Source organism: Paramisgurnus dabryanus, chromosome 4 (assembly GCF_030506205.2).
Source record: "Paramisgurnus dabryanus chromosome 4, PD_genome_1.1, whole genome shotgun sequence".
Taxonomy (NCBI): Eukaryota; Metazoa; Chordata; class Actinopteri; order Cypriniformes; family Cobitidae; genus Paramisgurnus; species Paramisgurnus dabryanus.
The window spans coordinates 7,327,275-7,344,293 of NC_133340.1; the positions used below are offsets into that span (position 1 = coordinate 7,327,275).

The 17,019-nt window shown below is 36.2% G+C and overlaps 1 protein-coding gene across 2 annotated transcripts in view; it reads left to right on the forward strand.

The window, feature by feature from the left end:
• Nucleotides 1-817: 817 nt before the first annotated feature.
• gtf2f2a (general transcription factor IIF, polypeptide 2a) overlaps nucleotides 818-17,019 on the forward strand; it is a 48,470-nt gene continuing 32,268 nt past the window's right edge. Inside the window, exons 1-6 of one of the 2 annotated variants that reach the window (XM_065295765.1) lie at nucleotides 818-998; nucleotides 1,290-1,363; nucleotides 1,464-1,482; nucleotides 1,589-1,727; nucleotides 16,445-16,486; nucleotides 16,840-16,921. In XM_065295765.1, the coding sequence (XP_065151837.1) occupies nucleotides 933-998; nucleotides 1,290-1,363; nucleotides 1,464-1,482; nucleotides 1,589-1,727; nucleotides 16,445-16,486; nucleotides 16,840-16,921 (422 nt within the window). In that variant the 5' untranslated portion in view covers nucleotides 818-932. The remainder of the gene's footprint in view (nucleotides 999-1,289; nucleotides 1,364-1,463; nucleotides 1,483-1,588; nucleotides 1,728-16,444; nucleotides 16,487-16,839; nucleotides 16,922-17,019) is intronic. The other variant, XM_065295767.1, reaches the window with a different exon arrangement.

Below are 17,019 nucleotides of genomic sequence, written 5' to 3' on the forward strand. Positions count from 1 at the left end.
CCTGTAGTGCAGACCTTAGGGACCCGTGACTTGAGTCCAAAAGGGCGCAACGGAGTCATATTTTGGAACAGACTCAGCGTCACGCCGGAAATAGAAAGAGAAGTTGCCCATCAGTGTAACCTCCTCCCATCCATCGTCTTATGGGCCTGATTGCTTTTTCACATGGACTTCTGGATTGGTAAAGTGTGCGAAGCCTGCTGCAGTGCGGCTTGGAGGAGCCCTTAACATTTTGTTTTTCATTTCAGAAAAGCATGGAATTTTTTTGTGAATTCAGTAAATGTTCTTTTCAAGACTCGCAGTTTGCTGTTGCAATTTATGATTTTTATTATAATAATACATTCAAATTAAACCTATGTTTTTTGTGTGAAATGTTTGTTCATATGAAAAGTACAAGTATCACTTTTTAATGTTTATCTGAATTCTAAAAAATAAAGTTTGACATTAAACTTTAAGTATATGTTACCTAATGAACATAAAGTAGATAATGATGATGAACATGAAGTAAATATTATATTTTAATAGTCAAATGAAAAACACTACACAATGATGTTGCATTAATGAAAATAAATGTTAATAAATCAACAGATATATAATTATGTTTTAGTATTTTCAAATATTGTTTTCGAATATTATACATGTGTATTTATTTTTTAAATATTAATATTATACATGGAAGTTATTTTTAGGTTATTTAAAAAAATAACCACCCTGCAACGTTATGGGAACGTTATTTTATAGTTACAAAAATAACCAAAAAATATATAGCTGTTTTCACTAACGCGTTTTAGCTCAAGCTTTTAGTCCTTACGGGTCACCGTACAACAGGGTCTGTTCTGTTGTAGTACACAAGCTTGTCGGTTGTGTGATGTGAAAGAGGTGTATACAAGCCACATGAAATAAACAGCATTTGAATATCTAAACTTATAACAAGGATGTCAGACAAAGGAGAGGTGGATTTAACTGGCGTTAAACAGAATACTGGTGTATGGCTAGTGAAAGTAAGTGCTGGAGATGCATCGACGAAGTGCACTAAAGCTAACTTAGCTAGAGCTAGGGCTGACTGCTGCCAGATAATATAGATTATCTTTGTATTTATTTTATGTTGTATTTTTTTAGTCTGTGTTGCATTAATGCTTCACTGCTAGAGCCCTTATAAATAACGTGCAATCCCAAATTATAGTTTGATTTATTACTAAAATATAGGGGATAGTGATATTGTGATGTTTAGCGCGAATTAAGTGGCCTTCACGGACATTATTTTATTAACTTAATTTCATGTTTATTTGTAGGTCCCAAAGTATTTATCACAACAGTGGGCAAAGGCAACAGGAAAAGGAGAGGTTGGAAAGCTCCGAATCACCAAGTATGTAGCAAACTTGTCCGCTTATCATTTACATGTGAATTATATTTACAAGCATAACTTGGTTGAAATGAATATATTGGAACTATTTCTGTTTGTACAGGAATCAAGGCAAGCCAGAGGTAATGACAAAAATTTCATTAAACATGTACTCCTACACAGTTTATTATATTTGATTCGATTCAGTGTATTTCCAATTGTTTGAATTCCATGTGTGTTATTTACCAGGTTTCTTTTACACTCAATGAGGAGCTGACCACTATAGACAGTATGGGGGAGAAATCCTCTATGGTGCGAGCTCCCAGAGAACATCCATTTACTCTACAGACTGTTGGTGGACTGGCTGTCTTTACAGAAAGTTTTTCAGGTAAGAACCAGCAGCTGCTTAAATGTAATGTGTCTGCTTTCTAGACCAGTGTTTCTCAAACTTTTTCAGCGTGCAGCCCCCTTGTGTGCGGTGCATTCCTTCTAGGCCCCCCCAAAGAAAATTTATGACAGTTTTGTTCTAAAACATAAAATTTTATTTGGACAAAACATATTAATTTATACAAAGTGGTGCTGTTGGTTAGTAGCCTTATTTTTTTATGTTTAATTACACAGAATTTATCAAAAATGAATGTATTTTATAAAATGTCATAAAACTGGGGCCCCCCTGGCACCATCTCTCGCGGCCCCCCTGGGGGTCCCGGCCCCCAGTTTGAGAACCACTGTTCTAAACAATCTGATTTCAAATTACATAATACAGCCTAAAGCCAATACACTGGAAATTCAATGGACTGTAACATAAAACAAAGTGAGTTTGAAGTCAGGTTTTATGCTTGACATATTCCACTATTAATAATGCACCAAAGTGACATGAGTAAATGAGATAAATCTATGGATCATTTATAGTAACTTTAATTAGTACATTGTTAAAAATATTATACTTAAAAATATACAGTTGTGCAAAAAAATAAAAAAATAAAATAAAGAGCCCCTCCTACAGTATTTTCTATGCATTGCTATGCGGAATTAATTCAAATTGTTATTAAAAATAATGCTTTTATTTGCACTTGAAGAGTTTAGATGCAAAACCTTCTAGGTGCGTCCTTTTTCTTGTAAATGTGCATTTTTTTCAGGCTTATTTAAAGCCAGGAATATGCCTTAGTTAAATTAAAGGCAGGGTATCTGATTTTGAAAAATGCTAACTTTAGCCTACTAGCACTGAAATCAGGATCCCACCCTCCGTTCATATGGCCATCCAAAGCCATGCCTCCTCCAAAATACATGAACATGCACAGACCAGAAGCCCATTCATGTCTCATTCAACAGTGAGAAAACTTTGCAGTAAAAAGTGAATAACATTACCAAAATAACCAACATAAATAGAGGTCGACCGATTTATCGGCCGGGCCGATTAATTGGCCGATTTTTGGCATATGTTAAAAAATCTGCAAAATTAGGCCGATTAATAGGCAGGCGCATCTGCGGCCACCTTAGCGTTGTAGAACTCGTGACGCTGTCTCTTACTGCAAGCAGATCGCTCCCGTGTGTGTGCAGCCGTGCCTTGTTCACAAACAGCTTTAGTAAACGATGGCGGGATCGCGCGAATTAAGCAACCAGTACAACAGCGCGACGGGCTTATGTCTCGCGGTGCACTGTCCATGCAAAGATTAGGCTCATTTCATGTGATTAATGAGTGATGATGATCTTTGTTTGCGTGACAGAGAGAGCAGAGCCGCGCGCGCACGGTTTCTGTCTTTAAACTGTCTCTCTGCTTTTATTACTCAAAACAAAACTGACTCGATGGCGAAAGGTCGGAAGACCAAATCATATCCACCGAGGAAATGTTTTTCGTGTTGTTACAGTAACACTTTGTTTACAGTTTTGCGCTGCTCAGCCTGGGTTAGCATACAACGCGTCCGATTCGCAAACTGACTCCTTTGAATGGATTCGTTTGAATGAACGGTTGAAACAACAGATCTGTCCCAACACTAAACTCACAAGATGTCACTGTCAGCACAATCAGTCACTTATAGCGCCTCAGAAATGAGAATGTAAATGTGTTTAGAAAGATTTGCCCCAAATAACAGTCTAAACTAAAAAACATAGACATTTACTATTTTAACTTTATGATGAATAAATCATTTATCAGGTCTACCAAATAAGGATTTTATCTTACAAAGCAAGAAAAGCCATGGTAAAAAACTGATCAAAGATGATGACAGCAGAGTGTCAGGTAATATCTGTGTCTGATAAATGCATGGTGCAGAGGAGGTTGTAAAACTCTTCAGAAAGACCAGTCATATTTTTTTTAAATACTTTGACTTAAATAGTGACATTTTTACATTTAAAATATCTGCTAATGATTTTGATTATTATGTACATATAGAAAATCGGCCAAACATATCGGCCATTGGCTGCCCTGGTTTCTAAATATCGGCATCGGCCAGAGAAAAAGCCATATCGGTCGACTTCTAAACATAAACAACTGTTTTAAATCGGAATTAGATACAGCACGTTTTCGGGTTGTGTAAATTTACAGATGTTAATTCGAGTTTTTGCTCCAGATGTTTTTTTGTTTAAAAAGATGTCTTGCGTTTTGTGGCTCCTGTGAAGGTTGTCAGTTCATTAGGAAAGTTTATTTGCCTCTGTTTACAGACGGAAGGTGGGTGCACATGAACACGCTGATGACGTATTATGTCTGCGTGAACAGGGCATGCAAAACAAGTTCACAGAAGAGAAGCAAAAATTGCATGTGTCCAATTATTGCGTTTGGTTCGAGTTCAATGATTTGTTGAAAATTTTTTGGTCTTACGCCCTTAACAGATGACGTATATTTATAAAAATACATTTAGACAACTTAACATAGTTATTGCTATAAGGATGTGAGGAGATTTTCAACCAGCATAACAAAAAATGTTTGTGGATTAAATCTGATACCCTGCCTTTAAGATGTGTTTTAGATGCCTTTAAGCATCTTAAAAAAAACTGCCTTATAAAAGACATCACTGGTGTGTATCTTGAGACAAATTAATGGCACTGGCATATTTTAAGATCTGTCAGTGCAAGTTATTTTCAGTTAAGATAGCTTAAAGGCCCTTTAAGTGAATCTGTGTGACTTCCCTTCCTGTTGACGTTCGAAGTGTTGTCAATCAACACAGAGCGTAGCTAACTCTTTTCCTCCCTTCCGTGCTTTCTGAACGAGGCATGAACGCGCCCAACCCCCACTCCCAAATCCTTCTTGTCGTTTATTGGCTGGAACACTTTGTTATGTTTCGTGGTGGTAGGTTGACCACTCTGTTTTTCTTGCAGTTTGCGAAGCCTTGGCTGTCTGCAGAGACCGCCTTTTTTAACGTGTGTTTAGAGAACAGGCAGCTAGCAGATAGTGAGGAGACGTTAACTGCATGAAACAAAAAATGTTTTATGGCCTAAAACGCGTAACATACCTAGTATATTTTTATATAGATCTTTTTTTACTAAATAGTACTATTACTGTCTTTTTTAAAAACGTATTAATAATTCATAAATTGAACAAAAATAATAATGGGTTAAGTTTAAGGATGCATCGAAATGAATATTCTTGGCCGAAACCGAAAACCAAAAAAGGAAACCAAGGCAGAAACACCGAAATAAATTATTATGCCAATTATTAGTACAATTGCATTTATGGCTATCACTGTGTACTAACTTTACTAGGGGTGTGTGACGGATAAAAAAACTCACAGTTTGGATCACATTACAGTTTTTGAGGCACAGATCAGATTATTTTTCGGATCAGCAAAAAGCAGGTGGGAAAAATCTAATAAACAATAAAGAAATTGCAAACATTTATAAAAAAGAACAAAGTTGTACATTAATAAGGTCTGAAATTAGCATTAGGTACAGAAATCAAATTAAATGAATCATAACACTGTCTTTATTGTATAAATTAAAAATATTATTATTTTTAGAGCTATTTGTCTCTTTGTCATGGGTTGTTTGATTAACATTAATGACACAGACTTAAGTAAGTTAATCTTTAAGACTGGTTTCTGACTGTAATCTATACATACACTTAAGACATAAACAAATGTTTTTATAAGAAAAAGAATACTGTGGAGATAATTTTGTTTATATGTGCCCTGTCAATAACAGAGAGATTTTATGTTTGCTTGGTTTTTTTAAACATGTCCAGAGGTGGGTAGAGTACCCAAAATCTGTACTCAAGTAAAAGTATCAATCTAATTATTTACTTGAGTAAGAGTAAAAATTATTAGATGAAAAAACTACTCAAGTAGTTAGTTACTCGTTACTTCCGATCTGATAAAGAAGTAGCGCAAAAGCACTGAATTTCAGACTACTTGGAGGGTTTTCACAAACCTCTCCTTAAAAGGGGACATTAACATCACATAACGTGTTATTTGAGAAAAAATCTCAACACACACACACACACACACAGATGTTTTCTGACGGTTAACTCTGTATTTATTTTCATGTTCACAACAAAAACTTGTCAGCATCTGCCTTTAAACATGCAAACAGTAAACAAAAAAGGACATGTGTGTCTGTTTGTTATCATGTTTTTATATGAATAGGTTATTTTCATTGCCATTAAAGTGCAATTACTGAACATAAACACGAGCAAATCAACTCTACATTTATTATAATATATAATACATGTTTCTTTAAAATCAAACTTTATTCTTTTATTTTTATTCATTCATGCTTTTAGAAGGATTTAAATAAAATACAATCCCGTTTATTTGAATGTATTTTCTACACATTAGTTAGGTGTCAGGATTTGTGTACAAATGCAAGACGTCCTTACATTTTGGTGTTCAGTGGGGAAATTACACGGAAATGTGCAGATGAACGTGCTGTTTGTATGGTTTAACTTACACTAGGTTTTGTCATCGCTTGCACAAGAGTGCATATGGCAAAAAAACTCGGACAGTGTGTGAAATGACCATTAATAGTGTTCAAATAGACAATACTGTGACACTTACTTCAGGTTGGATCTTTAATTCCTGTACGCTGAGATGTCAGCTCGTTTACTGAACAAAGCATGCCGCATTATGAAACTATTCTTTTTGACCTCTTGGAGTGAAAACATAGACCGAACTTGAAGCCGCCATGCATGATCTGCCTCCGATATCTCGCACAATGCACACGCGCCCTCATCTGCTTCTCCTGTCATCTACGCGCGGTCGCGCGCGCTAAAGGGTGACCGCGCGGTCGCGCGCGCTACAGGGTGACGCAGCCTGTCTCGCAAAACTTTCGAACACGCCCTATAAACTTTTTAAAAAATATATATTCCTTAATTATTACCATTTGAAAGTAGCGCAGTAACGCCGCCGAATGTAGCGAAGTAAAAGTACAGTTTTTTCACTAGAAATGTACTTGAGTAAGAGTAAAAAGTACCCATCATTAAATTTACTCTAAAAGTACTAGTTACCCAAAAAATTTACTCAAGTACATGTAACGAAGTAAATGTAATTCGTTACTACCCACCTCTGAACGTGTCTCTCTTGTATGTGCACTATTGAGGGCACATAAACTCGCGCGCGCACACAGAGACCGAGAGTGAATCCCAAACAGCCCAACAGTCGCTCCACATAAAAACGTTACGTTGTGTTTCATAGCTTTTTTCGCCAAATGTATGTTAATGGATTACAGTATGAGACACATTAGCGCGACTCTCTCTAAAGTTTACACATCAAGACATGCTTAATCTTTGCAGACGCGTGCAAAAAGCTCGACCGTGAGTGAAACCTGCTTGAGCATGGAAGGGAGGGGTGGGTGACGACTGATCACCGTGGGTGAAACCCAAGTGCTAGCGCACAGATGGGAGGGGCGTGGTTGAAATTCATTTTCGGTTTACATTTTCGGCTGGATTTTTTATTTCGGCCCGAAACCGATAATGCCATTTTCGGCCAAAATTTTTGCAGACCGAAATTTTGGTGCACCCCTAGTTAAGTTCTGATATTGTATACTTTTATAAAGAAATACATGGTGTATAATTACATTTTTAGAATATGTGACCGTCACGGAAACCAGGGACACAAGTCGGCAGCACAAGTTTCGAGAAAATGAGAAACAAAGTTTTTTTTTTCAAAATTTGTGATTTTCGTTTTATTGCAGAATCTGTTAGTTGAGATCACGAAGAAGCCTCTCCATGTTTGAGAAAGCAGTTTATGTATATTTAAAAGCGTACATTTTGCTGTTGAAATCGGCAAATTGTTTTTCCGGAGATTCTAGCGTGCAGCGGGGGCGTCATTGTCTGTGTGTATATTTACATACTGGATAAGCTTTTCGCCTCCCCCCCCAAAGGGAACAGCGTGACTACTGAATAAGGATAGTTCGCCCACAAATGGAAATAATGTAATTAATGACTCACCCTTATGTCGTTCTAAACTCGGAAGACCTCCGTTCATCTTCAGAACACAGTTTAAGATGTTTTAACTTTAGATTTAGTCCGAGAGCTTTCTGTTTCCTCCAATGAAAATCTATGTACGGTTTCCATGTCCAGAAAGGTAATAAAAACATCATCAAAGTAGTCCATGTGACATCAGTGGGTCAGTAAGATTGTATTGAAGCATCGAAAATACAGTTTTTGGTCCATAAATCCGTGGGGTAGCATTTATAAAACATTTTAAAATAGATGTATTTGTTTAAAGAAAAGCATGTATTTACTTAGCTACAGATGAAGCAGCTCTTTACGTCTTATAACATCTAATAATCGGTCATCATTTATGTCCAAAAGACTCAATAATAATCTTTTATGTTTTAATCCTTTAATATTTTTATATTAAAAAGCGTTTTTGTGCTGCTGCGCATTCATGTATGTGATAAGCAAACCCGCGTTGTCATCCCGTTAATACTGTATGTGCATTTTATCAACACGCTCTTTACTCTAGCAAAAGACACTCGCGTCCGCCTATGTGCCGGTTGTATAATAGAGTCCAAAGTCTCTTATGAGCTAGGGGACGAATGTCCAGGGAGTTCAGAATTTCTATGTTAAGAGAAAGTGCGGATGACGCCACGGAGATGGGTAGGCACAGACAGTAATGGCACAGACAGTAATGAAATTAAAATCTAAAATACATGTAATAACCTACATGTGTCAAAAATAATTTTCTTAAATATTCATAAGTAATATATAAATTGTGCAAAATATTTTTACTTAAAAAAATCTCCCTCTCGCCAATAGGGAGTGCTGCGCGGCCATGCTCACACATTTTGGAGCGTCTCTGTCATAACTGCTTCTATGTAATGCAAGAGTAGCCAAACTAATTTTACAAACATGTACAGCATTTTCTTTACCAGGCAAACACTTAAGGCTGTGTTTCATGCATTTGTATATTGTATATTTTGTATATTGTATACGTGTATATTTTATGTTTGGCCAAATGTTGGAAAGACAAATATTAGCACATCTGTCAATCATCATTATTGCATAGTGGGGCTAGATGTGCTGCACTCTAAAAAACGTTGGGTTGTTTTTTCAACCCAACTGCTAGGTTAAGCCACTTGGGTTATTTTGTTGGGTTGTTTTATCAGTGTTGGGTAGTTTTTGTGTAACCCAACTTGTTGGGTTAAATGTTGGGTAATTTTGAAGCAGAGCCAACTTAATAGATACATATAGCTGTTTTTCAATATTACTTTCTCTGGTTTACAAAATTTATTTTTAAGATAAGTTCAGGCGAGAATATATATGCATAATGTTCAAATTTGCAGTCGGTTTGTAAAGTGAACGCATGGGCGTCGGAAGCAAATGAAAAGTGGGTGGGTCTCCACATAACCCCCCCCTCCTCCCCCGAAAAATACATTTACTGCCATAGATGACATTTTCATGTTTCCTTTTAATTAGCCCGAACATTTGCGTTTATTAAATTAAAGACAGTAGCCTATTACTGTCGAAATTCTGGTAATAGCCCTTTAAATATTTTGCAAATAATGACAGATGTCATGTTTCATTTATCTTTCTCTGTGTCATTTTTTTTCTCTACTCTGCTGACAGTAGGCTACAATGTTTATTTTTTATTTTGAGGAAATAAAAGGTAAGAAAAACGAATGAAGGTAAACTGATACAACTTTTGTATACCTTTTTTATTTGTTATACCCAATCTCTCTTTCTCTCTCTTAGAGAAATATAAATGTGAGATTCAGGAAATGATAATACTTTATTTTATGGTATCCGCCGGGAAACAATGCTGTCATAAGAGTTTGAGCATGTGTACTTCTAAAACACAATCGATTAAACAGAGGTATGACTTTATTAATTATCTGCAAATGTACCTCGCAAATAATAACAATACGTGAAGACGTTCATATCGCAAATGAAAAGTAATTGTCTTCTGTAAAAAAAAAACTTGAAAATTATCCAGCGATCGTGCCATAATCAAAATAAACTATTTTACAGCAGTAATAATATTTTAACAAGTAGCCTATACTTTCAACATTTAAAAAGGAACCACATTTAGTGCTGTGTTAATTATCATTAAAGGCAAAACGGGAGTCTCTGTGCCTCCGCGACAGACGCAATTCTTCTGGCATCTCTCCTCATCATCTCCTCCTTTTTTCTTCTGTGTCTTGAACTTGGGGCTCGAGTCCGACCTAAGGTTCGAGCTGCCTTTAAGAACACCAAGCTAAGTTCGTTTACCGTTAATTATTAAGACTAAATGGGCAGGCAAACTCGTGAAACAATGAAAATAAAATAATCCGCTATAATATGGTTTTACACGTCTATAGAAAATATACTATAAATAAAGCAGTTATTAATTTCCCTAATGCATGGTTGTTTGACATTTACTTCTGTTTAAAACGTTAGGCCTATACATTTGGCAAATGAGCACTATAGCTTCAGCACTATATTCGAACAGCAACTCAGCGTCCACTCACCCCCGCGAATTATATTTAAAAGCTGAAACGGGTCCGCGGTGTAAAAAAAGCAAAGGTTAGGGATCCCTGCTCTAGTGGAATGGATTTGGACTAACAGCGCTTTGATAAGTGAACAGACAAATGCGCTAAATTAGAGAAAAAGTGGGTGGGTCCATTATCATTGGTCTTAAAAAGTGGGTGGGTCCTGTCCCACCCACGTATAATGGTTCCGAAGCCCATGAGTGAACGCCAGTTTTAAAATTTAATTACACAAAGTCGGAATGTTCCCTGCGCGACCACGGGGTGTCAGTGTTGTTCTTCCCCAGAGAGAACTTCTCCCTTCCCCCACACAGACGCGTCAGACTCCTGCCACAGAGCAACAACGCTACCTGACGCGGGAATTTACTCACCTCAGGATTCATGAACGGTTTTTCATCGACTTATCTTTGATTTATTTGAAGGAAAAAGGTATGTATCGTTGTTTTTAATCTTTTAAACTATTTCTGAATGCAAAAGTGTACAAAATGATGGTTTACATGACATAACTGTTATTAAACTAGTTTTATTACCTTCCGTTGGCTAGTCTGTAATGCCCAGTAAATCTAAACTATGTTTATGCTTGCTTGTAAATGATTGAAATATTTCGTTTGATGAAACGTTTGATGAAATATGTTTAAAACATTGTTTTAATAATTTTAGAAACGTTAGAATGTGACGTATTCTAATGGTTTAGAGATGCAGTTTAAAACATATAAAGTTAATATGAGGAAGAAACGTGAACGTTTTAAATAAATAATCGTTTGTTGTAAAAGTTAAAATCAAACTGATGTTTTTAATCTTATGTTTAGATTATGAAACTTTATCCTTGAGTTCACAGACAGGTTCACATATTGTGAACTCCCATTTGGTCTGTGTAAGTTACAGACATTTTTGTCTTTTTCAAATGTTTTTATTTCTGAGAAATGATGCCCACTTAAATCACAGTTTTGGCTCTTTTTCCTCAGACCCTGACGGATAAAAGATGGATAATTTTTTTCCTGGAGAAGCTAAAACAATGTAACTTTGAGGTTCTGATACCAGCTTTTACGAAGTTATTTACAGGTAACATGAAAATGCACTTGTTTTTTATTATTTAAAGTTATATGTTGATATTACAATATTTACTTATATTTACTACACGCAGCCGTAGTTCACTGACAAGCTAAGCCATAAAGCATTCATTATCGCATAAATGTACATTAAAGTTTTATTGAAAATGAATGCATGATTTGTCATTTTCAGAGTTCACAAGACTTCTCTGTGTTATTCCCTGACCGTGCCGAAAAGCTATTTGAAACTTGGGCATTGCATTTTACAGATAGAATCCTGCAACTTCCCAGCCAAGAACCAGGAGCATCAACAAATCACCTCCAGGTACACTTGGGAATACAATAGTTGTTTGCTGAGTACAATGACAATAAAGTTACTAATTTAAACTAAACATTAATCTCTACAGAACCCCATGATGATATTCCAACTCCTGTCTACAAAAGTGGAAAGAAAATCTTAAGTCTACATGTAAGTAATGGAAGTATTGCACACTTTGCTTTGCAAGCAACCTAAAACATTTAATATTTTGTTTGTGAACTAGCAAAAAGACATGTTTACAATTAGGAATAGAGTTAAAACTCGGACTGTGTCTTTCACTCGCACATCTAAAACATTAACTTTAGGGACAAACGTTAATGTCCAGCCCTGTATTCGTTACATAATATATGTTAATAAAGTGTTGGCTATATTAAGTAATAAGAGCAAGTATGCAGGTTGTTGCAAAATCTAAAAAATTGGGCTTACTGCCAGGTAAAGTGGCGTGGCAGAATCTGAAATTGCTGTGAATCTGAGTTATTGGCATTAACAAAGGGTATATTGCAAGGTTATTGAAATAAAACAGAAATTTATACATTTCATGACAATTAAACTAGATACTAGATTTGTGTGTATGAAATATGAATTGTTTGGTTTTGTATAATAATGCTGCATCATGCATTTAGAGTCTTTGCCTGCATTCTAACAAGTGTTTCGTCTGTTTTCAACAGGTTGGGACCAACATGGTTGCATTCTTCTGAGAGGCTGAGGTGACAAAACCATTCCCTTTTGTCCTTGGGTTGGAAGATGGCGATCTCTGCCATCAAGCCTTCGTTGTTTTTGACAGACAGTCACTCCAGCAATACACCCTCCTTGGTGATGTTGACATGTTTTAAACTTTTTTTATGTTTTGGACATTGATTTTACCAAGCAGTGCACATCAGTGTTGTTGTTTTTGCAGACAGTTTTTTACAAACTCCCAAGAACAGAATCCCTTTCTATAAAAAGTCTGTGTAGTTATTTGTCATGATAAGGTGATAATTCATGTTGATCATATATTGACTGTTTGTGCTACTTTGTGTTGATCTTAAGTTATGTGTTACATTAACCATTTCTTATTACACGGTTCTCTAAAATGCTAGATTCTGATTGGCCAGTCGTGACATTCTACTACTGCTCAAAACTCCAATGCTGCAAATCATTTTGACAGGTACTGTTTAATATTACACAAAAATTAAATATCAATGTCTATTAATTACATATCCGACATTAAATTTACAAATGATTAAACCAATGTGTTCGTGACATTTGTCCTGAAGAAACTGTCGGGGCTTTTTTCTGTGATGACATGCTGCCAATACATTATCCCTTACTTGTACAACGTTTTACTTGATCTAATTGTAATGTTAACTGGGTATCTGTCATTTTAGATTGAGATATAATATTAATATATTTTTTTATCAGAAAGTTGATTGTTTGTGTAGGGCTATGTACTCTTTTATTGTTCATGTGCAATAAATATGCTTTTTTCAATTAAATCTATGCTTTGTTATTTATAGACACCACAATGAAAGGTATGAAAGCAATTTAAACCACAAAATTTCAGCTAAACACATTAACCAAACATTGGGTTGTTTCAACCCAACAAAAAGTTATTTCTACCCAACAGATGGGTTAAAAAAATCAACTTGTTGGGTTAAAATAACCCAGCGTTGGGTTGGTCCATATTTAACCCAGCGTTGGGTTGTAAAACAACCCAAGTTGGGTTAATTTTAACCAAATGTTTTTTAGAGTGTTTGAACAGCAGCATTCGTACAGATATTTGTGTTTTTGTGTGTGTCATTGCATGAATGTGAGTATACACCAATTTTAAATACAATCTTTGTCAATTTGTAAAACCTGTTTCAGTCTATGTAATGTTTCTTTATCATTATTAAGCATATTTAGATTTATTGTGAACGGTTGGCGCATTTGGCACGGTTTACCTCAGAGTTACCTCAGAGTTTTTTCATTTTTCGGGTTTTTTGTAAAATAGGCTACCACAATTTAAAGTCCATCCTGCTTCCTTATATCTTGGTTATTTAAGTTACTACTGCTGAAAGGATGGAAAATTGTTTTATGTGGAATGATAAATTATTTAATGTCATATACCACATGCTGTCATTACAGTTTTCATTGCTTTTTAGTTTTATTATGCTTGATATCATATCATGTATGTTATTATTGTAATGGCTTTGATATCATATGTTCATATTTATTTTGTAATTGTATTAGTACTAAATAGTGTGGTTCGGTGTAATAAAGTGATCCTGTGTTCTGACAGACATACAGTAGCCTACCAGGAGATATGCTTTAGAATATGCTGTTTGGTGACTTTTGTCACCCCTGAAATGTTCATAAAACATGTAGAAGTGATGATTAAAGACATAATAAATAGAATGGTCTTTTAATTTTTTACCATGGCTCTATATTTTAATGTTCAGAAAGTACTGACATGTGAGGCGGTATAAACGTATTTTTTATGTTTTAGAAGTGAAAGTTAGTATAATCCACAGTTAATTTTGCTAAACAGATAGCTCATATGGTAAGTCATGAAATCTATGGAATGTCCTGCATATCCAGAACTTCAGTTTTCGCTCTAGTCTAATTGTTTCTACTAATAATGTTTTGTTGGTTTCTTTTGGCAATTTTCTCTTTGTCTGTTCTAAAACTGTGAGAAAAAATTATATAAATGTCAGTGTTTCCCACAGATCTGAAATTTACTTGTGGTGGTAGCTGGTGAAAAGGGCAATCATTATTATCCACCGACAAAAAATGGTCTACTATACATGTAACAAAGAACTAATAATGTGTGACACAACACAATACTTTGATTTATAAAACATTCATATTAATTTCACATTATAGTTCATTAATCTAACCACCCCAAACTTTTTTTGCCATAAACAAAGCTGACACTGTTTGTCAAAGCACCACGAAAAAACTTGATGTTTTTGCACTGATATATGAAGCAATTTGATGACCCCTTTTATCAAACTCAATTATATACAATACTATGTATACTATAGCCTATATAGACAGTGCAGGTCTATAGATTATAAATGTGACTGATGTTATAATGGTAATAACTTCTATAAGATAGGCACTTTTACTGCTTTCTATTTCTCTTTTGCCGATTTAAAAAAGCTTAATCCACTAATTATTTCAGATTTAAAAGTCTACTTGCTGTGCTGTCCCGATGACAGACTTTACATTACAGCTTTGCGTTTTTTATATCCTGAGTCAGCTAGAGCTTTGCTCATTCAGTATTAGCACTGCTTTTTGCTACAATCTCTGTGCAAACTGTTTAGATTTTAGTAAAGATATTGTCTATTAATAGTAAGACTATTAAAAAATGGGATAAAGAAAATGAAGCGGCGCGTGGTCGTGACAAGAGCCAGTTGCTATCGCCATAGAAACCGGAGGCACGCTAAAACAGCACTCGAGCTTTAGCGCGGTAGCGCTCATGGCCGTTCTCCGATCGACTCGGGTTTTACACACAATATTAATCAGACTTGGGACCCGAAGTAATGAACTAGGACCGACCCGGACCCATCTGACCATTTAAAATATAAACCCGGAACCGTACGGGTCCCGTGTCCTCAGTGAAGAAAGACCTCTAATGGTAAAACTCTGCTCAAGTTCAGAAACATGAAAGGATACAATGTGACACTGAGGTTGCTTCGCGTCGCGCCCAATTCATTGAGAAACAGAGAGCACGTGAACGGACACTCAACCGGAGAGACACAACGTGCTTGCACGCAAAATGAAGCCAACTTAGATGCTATAAACACATATGCACATAAGCATATGCGACCATTTTGGTCGCAGTGTGTTCCCTGGCTGCTCCGTATGTGCTGCTGCAGTTGATCCAGTTTGCCGCGCTGGATGATGAGTTTATGACGCGTGCATCATCTTCACGGTCACCCGACCCCCACCTCTCTCTCGCGCTCTCCCTCTCGCGCTCTCTCTTTCGCGCTCTCTCTCTCTCTCTCTCTCTCCAAAACACGGATCATCCAGTCGAGTTCAGAAATACGGAAATTCGTAAAGTGATTTTTTTTACTTGGGCGGGTCGCAATTTACCTGGGCGCAGCGCCCAAGTAGAGCCTATGTATGGGAAACACTGAATGTGTTTATAGCTTTGATGTGGTCTCTAAAGATTTTACAGTTGCCTGACCTTTGACAAAGTGTGTGTGTGTGTGTGTGTGTGTGTGTGTGTGCTTTTGATAGTAATAGATTTTAGAGTGGGCCTTCAAATATCATTGAAACCAATTTTGTTGTTGTTGTTATTATTATTCGTTCACTAACCAGAAATTTTTTTTAGCCTTGGGTATTGTGTGTGCATGAATAACTTTATTTACTTGACATTTAAATCATTTTTCCTGGTGACATGGTAAGGTCAAATGATTTCTTTAACTGTTATACAGTATTTTGCTTAAGTGACCAAATGCCCTGTCCTCTCAAGATTTGTTAGAATAAGATGCTAGTATTTTTTAGCAAAGTCATAAATTACATATTTAATTTCCATAACAATGCTTTCTCAAAAGTATCTGTCTTCGTGCTTAAACCGTATATTACTGCTTGGATTGGGTGTCTTCAGAGAGGTGTGGGGGAGAGGCCTATATTGGGATGAGGCAAAGCATGAAATCATTTGCACTGTTATTGATTGATTGGTTTCAATAAAGCTAATTAATTAACTGAATGATTGGGAGTTTGGCTAGCTGGATGTATCTGCGTGGTTTGTCAGTTTGTGTTCATGCTTTCGCTGATTGCTGTTTAAAAGCTTCTGTGAGGCTCGGCCTGCCATGATTTTGTTGGCGAGTGTTCCCCCTTGTTCTTATGTTGCCATCCCTCCCATAGGGCAGTCAGATGCTGAGGCCAGCGGCCCAGGTACAGGCCCAGGTGAGTGCTCGCCGTCGCCCTCGCTTGAGTGGAGATCAAGCTTTATACTATGTATATACAGGTCTGCTGGCCATTGATTAAACAAAAGCTGCCAAAGACCAAATCAGAACATTCAAGATCAGCTGAGTGTGGAAAATTGTGTGTTGTTGTGTTTTGTCATTAATACAGATAATAAAATTTTGATGTGATAACAATCAACAAAACAGTACATATAAATTCAAAACGGACTGTTGCCTGTTTTACTAATACAAAAAATTATGACTGAGTCTTAGCAGTTATGCACTGTGTGTTGCAGCACAGATTGAACATTTATATTTCCCATTGAGCGCTAATGTCTGTTTTCTTTCACAAAGACAAAATTGCACTGGAAGGAATGGTTGTACAGAGAGCTGAATGCAGACCAGCAGTAAGTGACAACTACATGAAGCTTAAGAGGTAATGACATTTTATTTTTACAACGTGTATTTTCCTGAACCCCTACACATTTTTCTGACTATCTTAAGTGAGTGTCTTCTGTTACTGTTTATATAAAA